Source organism: Microtus pennsylvanicus, chromosome 10, assembly GCF_037038515.1.
Source record: "Microtus pennsylvanicus isolate mMicPen1 chromosome 10, mMicPen1.hap1, whole genome shotgun sequence".
Taxonomy (NCBI): domain Eukaryota; kingdom Metazoa; phylum Chordata; class Mammalia; order Rodentia; family Cricetidae; genus Microtus; species Microtus pennsylvanicus.
The window spans coordinates 51,263,653-51,276,288 of record NC_134588.1 but is presented as its reverse complement, the minus strand read 5'-3'; the positions used below and the strand labels follow the sequence as shown (position 1 = coordinate 51,276,288).

Genomic DNA, 12,636 nt, shown 5'->3' with positions numbered 1-12,636 from the left:
TAGAAGCTGAAAAGAACCTGCATCTAAATGTGCTTATCAAACCTACAGTACTACTATCTGGCTCAAACTCCCTTCACAGATGTCCCGCAGATATGCTGTAACAATAAAGGTTCCCAAGGTCTGGGAAGAAGCTGACTGGAGTCGAAGTGCATGGTTGAAGCCTTGGCACCAGAACCTTCGTACAATTAGCACCTAATTCTAAGTTGACGTCTGTGTTAGGCAGTATTCCATTAGTATAACAAGCGATCTGCCGCCGACTGCTTCGCAAAGGAAGCAGGCTAATAGAGTTCACAGTTAGGGACCATAAAGGGTGTGGTGCTGTTGGCACTTTGTCTCTGGTAGGGATCCACGTAGCTGCATTGCATGGTGGATGTATCATGGTGGAACTTAACCCAGTAGGGAGAGATCACTGAACAAAGTAAGAAGGGACAGTCAAGGGGAGGAGGGACTAGGAACATTCTTTGGCATTATAGACTTCCCAAAAAACTCCCCATAGTCACATGAGAACTGTCGTAACTCCTTCTCTCCCCACCCCCCACCCCGGACTTCTTAAAGTTCCCATTACTTCTTAACATTGCCACCTGACTACCATGTTAAAAGACAAGCAAACAAACCCTATGGGTCCAAGCCACACCCAAGACACAGCAATGCACCACTGCAGGAGCAGACTCGACTTTTGCTGGTTTTCCCCGTTTTGCAAATGTGTTTCCATTCAATGAACTGGGTGAGCTTCTCAGGAGAAAGGCTTCACATTTTATCACACACACACACACACACACACACACACACACACACACACACCGCTTACGCATCATTTCTCCAGCAAACCTCTCTCTTCCTCCTCCTCTCTCCATACTTCCCCTCACAGTTTTAGGGCCACCTCTTTGCTTTTCTCCAGCAGAGGTACAAGATCACAGTGGTCAAGCAATGTCCTGTCTAAACAAGCCACGTTCCAACTCTAACTCTGCCACCTGCTGGCCGTTACCAGCTGGGTAAATTAAAAGAGCCTGCCTCCATTTCACTATCCGCAAGATGAAAATAATTGTTTTCCTCTTTATAGGGATATTTTATAGATAACCCTTGTACGGTACTTGGAATGCTTAGCACATGGTAAGAGCTCATTAAATATTATCTATCATTTTTTATTGTTTGCTCATAAAATGCGTTCTAAGACAGTGCCAGTCACTTTTCTAGGTCATTTGTTGTTCTGTGTTATGATTTCCTGAGCACCCCTGAAACTTGGACTCCAGTCTTCCTCTGGAGTGCCATGAATATATACTTCAGGGACACAAAGGAAGACAAAGTTGTCGAAAGCAGTGTGGTGTTGACCTTAACCACTGGCACTGGGGGTTAAGCTTCTCCTCCCTCTAATTGTGTGACTCCATCCCAGCTACTCCCTTAACACTTCTGGGTTTCACCTTTTGTTATTACCAACATGACCCTGGGCAAGGTCAGTGTGCTATCGTTTTTGCTCAGGTTCTGCTTCCAGCTGGTTATATTCCTTTAGGTAAAACTATGACATCTTTGTTTCAAGGTTCTCTTCAGCCAAGGTGCCTGCTGGAAGATGGGTCTGCCACAAATGAATCACAGATATGTTGAAGGCTTTCTCAGTCTTTAAAACAGCAGGGCATGTGCTAAGGCAGCAGGACTCCCGGATTTACTCTGCTCTGAGCAGCCTCAGGGACTCTAAAGAGAGTATCCCCTCCCCCAACTTTTTTCATTCTTTTCTCCTCCTTCCTTTTCTTCTCTACCTCTTTCCCTCCCTCCCTCCCTCCCTCCCTCCCTCCCTCCCTCCCTCCCTCCTCTCTCCCTTCCTTTTCCTCTCTTTTTTTCCCCATCTTTTGGAGACCAGATTTGATTACCTGGAATCCATGGTAATCCTCCTGCTTCAGTATATATCATAATCTGGAGAAGCTAGGCAGATGATTCTTTTCCTTCACTTCTAACAGCATAAAAGAATACGTGCTCTCTAGTGGTGTGACATTAGGCAATTACTAAGCTTTCTGAGCTCCAGTTTCCCCGTTTAAGTGGAATAGTCTTTAGCTATTGACTTGCATCAAACAGACTTTCCACGGCTGATGTCAAACTGAGCAAAAGTGCAGAACTCTGAGCGTGTTTCTCTTTTGGTCAATCTTTAACACAATGAGTGGTAGAAATGACTAGATTCACTGTAGAGGAATGGGGATATTGATCATTAATATCTGAGTGTAAAGCACAAGGGTCTCAACTGAGAGATTTTTTTTATGCTCTGGGCTTTGAATGTAGATAATGACAGAGATGAGTTGTCCATGTCTGCGGCAGACAGTATGTGAGGACCCCAACAGTATAAAAGGAAAAATCAAAAGAATTTTCTGGCAGTGTTTTGTTTTTTTACTTGAGACAGGGTCTATGTCTATGTAATCCTGACTGGCCTAGGTAGACCACGCTGGTTGTAGCAATCTTCCCACCTCTGCCTTCTAAATATTGGGATTACAGATATTGGCCATCATACCTGGTTTGATTTATATTTTTAAGCGTCCAAAATCAGGCTCATATACTTTTATAAACAAAACGTAACTTCCTGATACATGCACATTTTGAATGTTTCATTTCATATCAGATCAATCACTAATTGCTTGTTGCTTCCTAGGTGATATGCTTATAACTATCTTTTAGTAAATTTTCCATTAATTTGAAAACTGGTGGAATGGGAAAGCTATGATATTAAAGGTAATGGGAAATGTCTCCTTCAATTACCCAAGGGAACCTTGCTGAAGATATACAGTTATTCTCTTGTAAGAATGGTTAAGATGGCTCTACTGTTGGAGACAGTTAATAGCAGGGAAGAAAATCGTACCCTGGCAGAGTTTATGTTCTAATGGGAGGAGAAGGAGAGAAAATAGATGATATCAGTGGTCATAAGTCTGGTGGCATAAATGGGAGACAGAGTGAGAGAAGGCCTTCTGGATGAGTTGGCCAGGAAAGTGGTGGACATGGTCCGTTGTAAGAAATCATGGAAGATGGAAGAATGTCTCCTCTTCATCCTGAAATCTAGGGCCAAAACATGATAGAAAGTATTAGTTAATGCAGTCTACATGTATCTCATCCCAAGGCAGAGAGCCTGGGTTTGATGACCCTAGAGGTTTTCTTTTGATTATATTTTGTTTCTGTTTTTAGTAATCTGGTTTTATGATTCATCGGTGTAATTATCCTCCAGCCAACGAGAGGATACTGGTTCCCATCCAGCCATCTACAAATGAGATCAGGCAACTGTTCTCTACCCTGCAGTGGGATTTGGGATAGCAAATGCTTTTGACAAATACCCTGTACTTTAATTAAAGTTTAGCATTTCCTGCACAAAAGAAATAACTGGTGATATATTATTATTAACTTGCCTTGTTCGATAAATAAAGCCACACAATGAGAAATTTGAAAGACTAAGTTGAAGCCATGAATTATTAGTCACCATTTTTCTTTGTTCGGCTAGTGATGGTTGACATACGCTCCTCCTCTATGTCTGCGCCTCTTGAATTAGATGGGGTGGGGGAGACTTCTACAGGCTTAGATTAGGCATGGGTTTTCATTGATTTATTTTTACCTTTTTTATTTCCTGAAGCTCCATCACTCGCACTCCTTGGCTTTGAAGCGAAGGTTAGACCAAGGTTATGTACTTTCACAATGAGCAGAATTGGGATGGGTAAGGGATGTGTGAAGACTTTATATCTTACTGTTTTCTGAGACAGGAAAGCTGTTTCTTTTGTTTGTTTGGTGGTTTTGTTTCTGGAAGTGTCCTTAAGGAAACCCAGACATCTTTTGAAACAGGTTACTTAAAATGTGGTCTTCTTGGTCCTTTCGGGACCCATGTGACATTTGCTCTCAAAGTTGGAGAGAGAAGAAAAAATGATATGTTAATTTTAATGAAAATACTTGTCCCAAATATATCTATCTAATAATCATGTGCAGGTCATTATAATACAAATGAACTATCCAGACAGCCCTACACACAAACAGAAAGAGGGAGAGGGACAGAATATGCCAGCCTCACTTGAGAATGTCCTAAAGTAGTACAGTTTAATAATAGGGTTAAACGCTGACCTTGGAGACATGTCTTTCTAATGTTCATGTGATGAAATGGGAAGCAGACACAGTGCATGTCTGAGGCCACTAAAGAACTACGGTGAGCTCAAAGGAAAATACATATGTGGTTGAGCTGCAAGCTGAGCAAGCAACTTTCTTCCTAGAATCCTATTTTTCTTGAAAGCAAGAGCACCAGACAACCTATAGTTATTTAGACTTAAGTGTTTGGCAGACACATTCTGAAAAAAAAAAGCAAGCTAGCTTTTAAACGGATGATATTTATTAGCAAAAATGAAAACTAGAAAAACATGTTATTTATTAGCAAAAATAAAATTTTAGTTTTCACATAAAGTTCAAGTTCCAGAAAAATTATATTCATTATTATGAGTTAGTCAGCTTCCTGATATTTAAAGGTATTTCTGATGGACTTGGTGGTGGTATTTACTAGTCTGGTGTTTCCGTACTCTACAATGAAGTGCCGGGAGGTTAAAAGAGCTGCATATTTCAGTGACCAGGTATGTCCAGGATGGCTAGTGTGTGCTGTTACCCGATCATGTGTGGCAAAAGATCTGTTCAAAATACAATGTAAAACTCTGGATTTCAATGCAGTAGAATACAACGTTGATTGATATGGCTTCAGACACCATGCTATAAGTAACTTTTAAGAAATAGCCATCCCTTTAGTTTAGTTTGGTGCCAAGCATAAGAGTCCACACTTGTGATGACACACTGGATGCAGAAACAATCATGAGAGTGGAACTATCCTGTCGAGCAGATGTGGAAGATTTACAAAGTCACAAAGCAATACGCTCTTCCTGTCAGATTTGCTTCGTTTCAATATATAGAGCTTTTGTCATGAAATGCATTGATTCGGTTATATGTAATGGTCTTACTACTGTTGATTTCAAATGTAATATTGGAGAGATAACTTGAATCTTCTCAGTTTTAATTTCTGATGTGGTATCAATCGATATGAAGCGCATAAACAAGTAGGGGAATGTAATTCTCTCCAAGGGGGGTGTGAAGGGATCTGGGTCCCAAACAGTAAAACATTGTTCTCTCTAGACCTGCTTCCCAGTTTTCAGCAGTGAGCAACTGAAGTAAAATGGATGATATAACTCACCAGCTGTACAACAGCTGTGACCTGATCAGTCCTCCGCAGATCACTGCCCCGCGCTGCTTCCGTTTCTCTGTGAGGCGTGGCGACTACTTTGGGAAGACACTTAGCTACCACTGTAGGGTGGGAAACCTGGGCGGGAGATGCTCTGGAGGAGATCAGCTTTTCAGGCTGGAAATCTCTACCCTACGAGAAGGATATTGAGGAGGGAGGCCTCAAGGGGAGAAATGACCTTATCTATTTCAGGCTTCATACTTCTTGTTCTGAAATATGGTGGCTTTCCCTGCAGGGAGTTTGCCCGATGGAAAGTGAACAACTTGGCCCTAGAAAGGAAAGACTTCTTCAGTTTGCCCCTTCCTCTCGCCCCAGAGTTTGTCCGCAACATCCGCCTCCTCGGAAGGAGACCCAACCTGCAACAGGTTACTGAAAACCTCATCAAAAAGTACGGCACCCATTTCTTACTTTCTGCCACACTCGGAGGTAAGCAGCATTCTCGGTCCCAGCCAACTGGCTGTTCCACTGCGGAAAATAGCTTTTATGATCTGTTGAATATCATTCTCCCTGCATCTTTTCTTCCTTTTTGGCTTATTATTGCCGGAGAACTATTTTTTCTTGGTGTACTGGAGAACAGTGTATTCTCTGCACCCGAAACCACCCTAGAACATTTCTATTTTCTTGAATGTGGCATCATGAGGGAAGGGGGGTAAGGGGGTAAGGAAGGCGATGGGAGGGCACATACAGGTGTCTGCGAAGCATCTACCAGCAGGGGGCGCTCCTACTTTTATTTTTGACTAGCGATTTAACCCAGGGACTTCACTTCTTACTGTGGCTACAAATGTCTGATCTATAGGCACAGAAATAGATGTTCACTGCGTCACTGACCCCCTCCTCCTTTATTGTATAGACTGGTGAGCAGCCAAACCACAATTCCAACAATTGGGTGGCTCTCCCTCTGGTAGGATGCGGGTGGGGACCGTACTGTGCACAATGGAGCCAGGACTCTGGACAGAATCACAAGACCTGAAGATGCAGAGTTCTCCCAGTTATGGGAAGAAGAAAGCAGGGTTTATCATAACATTTAGTTAAGTGTGCAGTGGGGGAAAAAAAAGCAGCTCCCCCGGGGTTGGGGCCAGCTGCAGGCCTGTGTGTGTGTGGGGGGGGGGGGGGGGATTGATGGAGAGGGAGGAGGCAGAGCCTTAAAGCTTTTGCCCTTTCCCTGGAAGCAATAATAGCCATGTGGCTTCTCATAAACAACTTGAGAGGGGAGAATTGTGTCTCCCCCTTGGAGGCAGATTGCCTGTGATGGAGATCAATAGAGGATGTTAAATGGAGACGCTGCTGAGGGGTGAGCTTTGGGAAGCTTTAAGAGCTAGGCAAAGGAGGGCTTCCCAGGCAGGGAGGCCTGTGACCCTGTGCACAGTCTGAGGAAAGAGCTCTCAGAGTGGAAATGATGGGGAGAGGCCCGCAGCAGGGGTAGTGTTCTCTTTGAGCTCACTCTGCCCTGCCCGAGGGCTACAGGTTCTTAATGGCCGGGGATGTTGGAGCTGACAACCTCACTAATAAGCTCATGTTTTTGTTATAGGGGAAGAGTCCCTGACCATTTTTGTGGACAAGAGGAAACTGAGCAGAAAGTCAGAAACATCAGGAGGTGTCCCTGTGGTTGGGGGCAGTGGGAACAGCTCCGCTGTGTCCCTGGAAACCCTGCACCAGCTGGCGGCTTCCTACTTCATTGACAGAGAGAGCACACTACGCAGACTGCACCATATCCAGATAGCCACAGGGGCTATTAAGGTAAAGGGGAAGCCGAATCCTCAATAGCTCCAGGTCAGCCAGACCACACTGAGCAAGGGGAAGCAGTTGCTTTCTGGTGGTATCTCAGCTGGGCCTTACAAAGGGCCGCGTCACCCCTCCTCTGAAGGAACATCTAGTCTGCAGACTGATTTGCTGTTGTCAAAGACAGGCGTGACTGCATCCAAGTGGGGTTGAGCTATTCAGTAGGAGATATCAGATAGCTATTTAAAGACAAGGTCTATGTTTTCTAGGGTTGGCGAGAGAGCAACTAGCATTAGTTAGGTTGCTCAGGAGGAGCACTTTAAGGTTTGTCCTGTGTTTGCGTAGGACTGAGGAAGGCTGTTTCAATTAAACAAACAAACAAACAAAAAACCAACCCCAAACAAAACAAAACCAATGCTACATTCTAAGGTCCCCGAGTCAGGAAGTAGTTTAGTAGTCATCGAAGTGCAGAGAGAGTCCTGTGAGGACAGAGAAGTGAACTGTGAAGACACTACACAAGATGAGGTTCTGAAGTGGAGCTGCTTGGCATGGCCACAAAAAGAAATGTTAGCACAAGGCAAGGGAGGAGTTCCAGCAAGACCATGACAGAATCTCATGATCCCATGCATGTCTTTAAGGGACCCATAGTTACTGTGATGTCAATAGCTGTAATCTCCAATCCCCCTGCTCTAATTAACCTGTAGGACATTTCTCCTAAGGGTCCTATGTTAATGGATGAGTAATAACACTTTGAGGAATTCTGGAGTTTTAAAATTCTAAGTATAAAATCAAAATGGTCTATAGACATCCCCACCTAGCTTTATTCTGCTTTGCTATAGGCCAAAGCAGCTTTTATATCAACCCATGAGAGTAACACATATTCACAGTCTCCAGAAGTGTTATCCCACAGCAGTACAGTATGTCGTGAGCCACTATAGTTAGGTGCATTTTATCAGCTCCATTTATTGTTCTACCTACCAGCAGGCATGCACTAAATAGACAGCTGGATTTAACCAAGGTGCATGTGTGGACAAGGTGGAAGAAAAAGGCAAAGGAGTTAAGATTATATACCAAAGAACACAATGTAGATTCAGGATCCTAAGTCAACCACTGAAAAAAAGAAGCTAAGAATGATAAAAAGTAGATCAAGTCCAAAGATTGAAAGTCTAAGTTTGATGATAAATAGTTCCCAGCCTTCCTAATGCTGTAACCATTTAATACAGTCCCTTATAGGTGGTGACTCCTAACCATTTTTCATTGTTACTTCATAACTAATTTTGTTATGGTTATGAATCATATTGTAAGAATCTGATATGCAGAATATCTGATATGCAACCCCTGTTGAAAGGGCCATTCAAACCCCAAGTTGAGAACTGATATGTTACAGGGTAGAGAAGGAGGAAGCATGATGTGATTTTTGTATTGCAGTTATAGAAGAAATGCAATTTGCAATCGAGTCTAGGATATAACGTGGGTGTGATGACAGAGATGAGGTTACAGCTATGAGGAGGCAAGGCCAGGCAGCCAAGCATCTAAGAGAAGCAAAGGTTAAATGATTGTATTATGGATGGGAATCAGAAGTCAGTAAGAATGGTACAGACTTCTGCTGGTAACAATAGTAAGATCAACTACTATAAATCCTCAGTGAGCCAAGAAGCATAGCAAGAAAATAAATATGAAGGGGTGGCTAGTGAGGTGCATTGCACCATGATCCTGGCTTCCAGGAGCCAGAGATAGCCTGATAATAAGGAAGAGCTGCAGTGAGGAATCTGCCTCATTTCCATGCTCAAGAGCGTGAGATGGGAGAAAGAAAACAGCCGCCACTAGAGAAGGCTGCAGAGGAAACCGTCCCTGGGGACGCAAAGCTGAGCGAAATCAAAACAGGTAAAGTGGGCTCTTTAGAAGAGCTTGGGGTTAGAGAGATGTCGCTGAGGACTCATCATGACTCACAGGGAGCACGGTGGAAATTAACTGGAGAAAAAGTAGCAGATTACAGGAGTACAGTGTTTGGAGGGAGGGAGCATCTGGGAGAGGGAGGATGGGTTTCCATTAGCAGAAGAAAAGGTTCATTTATGAAGCTGGTATCTAGTGCAGCTCGAAGTGATGGAAAGGGACTCTAAGTAGCCTCGAGAGAGTTTTACCAAGATATTAGAACTTTGGAGAATTTCCCTCATTCATCAGTCTCATATGAGCTCTTTCACACTTGGAGAAGAAGCCCAAAATTCTTACTAGGAAAGCCGGGTGGTGGTGGCACATGCCTTTAATCCCAGCACTCGGGAGGCAGAGGCAGGTGGATCTCTGTGAGTTCAAGGCCAGCCTGGTCTACAAGAGCTAGTTCCAGGACAGGAACCAAAAGCTACGGAGACACCCTGTCTTGAAAAATCCAAAAAAAAAAAAAAAAAAGAATTCTTACTGGGAAATGACAGACAGGCACTTTATCAACAGTTCAAGGATCTCATTCCCTTCTAGTAGCCCATTCCCCTCACACCCTAACTTAGATCCGCTGATCCATCACTACCATTGCTCCTTGCCCCTGAATTCCCTTCATCCCCAATTCTGGTCCACTAATCCAAGTCCTTGTCAATGCGTACCTGATTTTTGTCCATAATGCTTTTATATTCTCCTCTCCAAGAATTCAAGTCCTATCACTGCGTGCAGATTGGGTGTTGCACAGGTTACCAAACTTCTTTGGACTTCATTTTCCTCTCTCTCTAAAACTATTACATAACTGGAAGAGTTTTCAACCTTGAAGAAAGTCTGTGATATTCAATAAGAAAATGGACAGTTTGCCCAGAGCAGAACACAGTTGGCTCTTGAAAGGGCTGATTGTTCCTAAGAAAAAAATCATTGACGTTCTGCCCCTGCTGTCTTCCTACTTTCATCTCTAAACAGTCCTCTTTCTGCCCAACAGCTTTTTACCTTCCGCTCACATCATGTAACCCAGGCGTACCCAAATACCAAATGTTATTAAACATGCTCTCCTCTCATATCTCGCTTCCTGCCACTTGCTCTCTATTGTATTCCCAGCACCTGGCTGTGGACTCGAGTGGCTCTTCCTTCCCCTCTTTGCTCAGTTGAGAAAACTGACCTCCTGTGAAGCTTTTCCTGACTCCTAACATAGTGAAGTGTTCCTCCTCATGGTTCCAAGCACGTGACTCTATGGTTCCAAGCACGTGCCTCTATTACTGAGCTTGTCATTTGAACCACAGGTGCTAGATAACGTGATTATGGACACAGGAAACTCAGAGAGCCTTATAGGAGAAACTGGGTCTCACTCAGGCTTCATTCCCTAGAAGAGTACAGAGTTTGCAACCTTGTCGGTCATGAGGAAACAGATGTCATATGATCAAGAGAGGAAGGAATGAACAAATGAGTGAAGTCTCTCTGTCTCTAAACCACTACTGTTTCTATTTCCATTGCCATCAGTACAGGGACCACACCCTTATTCATGGTCAAGTCCTCGTTCCTGATATCTAGAAGAATGGGCTTAACCCTTAGATATTAATTAGCTGCATTTTATAATTATTGACATTCAGATCCTTTTACTGTTTGGAGCTTCACATAACTCTCAGTTATTTTCAGAAAAAAATAACTAGTTTAGAGTTGACATTCAACACATTCACCCAGCAGTGTTGGTAGAGTTGCTGCCTTGGGTTCCCAGACATATCCCTGAAGTCTCCGATAGAGGAGTGGAAGACAGGTCAGTATTAAAGCCCTATCTCTTATAATCCCTGTGGATGGTCCCAGAGTTACAGCCACTGCCTGTCTCCTCAGTGGAGGGACCACTATCCCTGGAAACCTTCTTTGGGAACCCTTCCAAGGACCCACTGACCATGAAATGAATATTCAATGCCTACTGCACTGCCTGATCTAAGGTTTTCTCTGGGAGTACAGTGGGTTCTCCACGGAGGATACAACTCAGAAAACTATGTATAAAAAGGGATGGTTTCATATTTTCTCCCATCTCCACCCTTCCCAGTCTTCAGCGAGGCATATAGATTTCAAGGACATTTTGCTAGACTAAGGATCAAAGGGCTGTGTTAGTATCCCTTCTCACAGCTCTGCTCCCCTGCTCGGGTTTGATCTGCAGTATTGCCATCAGTGGGGTCTACCTTCTCTCTAAATGATTAACGCTTATAGACCCATATAGGATAGTTCAGCAGCCAGGATGCGCCCTGTAGCTCATCCTTGGAGCTAACAGTCCTCTGTGCAATATCACTTGCCATCTGCTTCTTTCTACTGAGCCTGCCTTAGCAGAAGTCTTGCTGGGCTCCATCCCATTCATTGCTGTATCACTGGGTGGGGATGAATGGGGTGAGAGGAGAGCCCTGCTCTGCCTTCATGAAAGAAACATCCTCTAGCGCATCTGCCTGAAGCGAACCTGTGGTTACTTTTCACTCTTCCCTAGTAACTCCTTTGCATTAATGTGGAGAAACAGGTGCCCTTCCCGCTCTGATTCGTTCCTTTGGGAACCAGAAAACATTACTCTGCCCCGTAAGGCTTGCCCTGCTTGGCACACACTTTCGAGGTAGGACTTGCCACATTACACTCCGTCTGTTTGCATGCCTGTTCCCCTCCTCCCCACACCCACTGTGACAGTAGGTCTTTAAGCAGAAGGGACTCTGCAGAATGCACGTCGCTCCAAGTCCCTTTACAGCATCTGGCATGGGGCAGGATGTTCAATAAAACGCTTGAGAGGTGAAATCGGGCTACACAGTTTAGAGGCAAACAAGCCAAGTGGAGCAAGAGTACTCAGGGATTGGGTTTCAGCCCCATGCTTGCTGTGTCTATGACCTTGAGGAACTCCATTTGTCCCCTCTGTAATCCAAGTCGCCAGTCACTTAACTCACCCGTCCACAGGACTTTCAGCTAGTATGACTACTTCTGTTTTTAAAACTCTGAACAATTTCCAGATAATTCAATACATATTGTCCTAACCAAAACTATTCTTCCTCTCCCCCGATCCCGCCAGCTCCTCCAGACCTTTTCTTGTGGCAACCAAAGGGCAAAAGCACCAGAAATTCTCTGGAAGCCCGCTGGGTAACAAGGCTGGCATCTCTGCCAATTAGTTACTGTACTCATGTTCCACCTGATGATAAAGATGATGATTGCTGTCCCTGTCTACTCAGCTGTCACATTGGGGTGACACCACATGATCCAATCCACCGGAAAACCATGCAAAGTATAAAAGGTTATATGCATATACAACTGTCTATAACTTCCTAGAAGGGATCAGCACCACAAAGACGAGATAGGGCCTTTTTCATAGCTATAATTAATTCACCTCTTTGGGAACAGGATGTGGAAGGACTTGGTGTGGAGGGGTTGAAAAGCCCATGAAATGACTGAACAAAGACAGTCAGAAGCCAGCCAGACCCTAGGCAGAAAGGGGGAGTTTATCATAGCCCATCCTAAGGAAAAAAAAATAAGCATTGGTAAAGCTGCAGCAGTCTGCAGCCCCTGATTCACTTTGAAGCCTTTTTAAGCACACACACCATCGCTGGGCTCTCCGTGCTCAGCCCCATCGCTCACCATTAGAGGCCCATTTTCCTCTGCTGTTAGCATCACAGGTGTCCCCCCTCTTCCCTCAGGTAGGGCAGTAGCAATCTGGAAGTGAGAGAAGGGGGAGGAGTATAGGCTCACTGGAATGATGGTTTTCACAGTCTGGTATTATGGAAAATTGGATGCGC

The 12,636-nt window shown here is 44.2% G+C and overlaps 1 protein-coding gene across 1 annotated transcript in view; it reads left to right on the top strand.

The window, feature by feature from the left end:
* Brinp2 (BMP/retinoic acid inducible neural specific 2) overlaps positions 1 to 12,636 on the top strand; it is a 101,352-nt gene that overhangs the window by 75,197 nt on the left and 13,519 nt on the right. The window contains exons 3-4 of the mRNA XM_075988351.1: positions 5,463 to 5,653; positions 6,756 to 6,964. Coding sequence (XP_075844466.1) covers positions 5,463 to 5,653; positions 6,756 to 6,964 — 400 coding nt within the window. The remainder of the gene's footprint in view (positions 1 to 5,462; positions 5,654 to 6,755; positions 6,965 to 12,636) is intronic.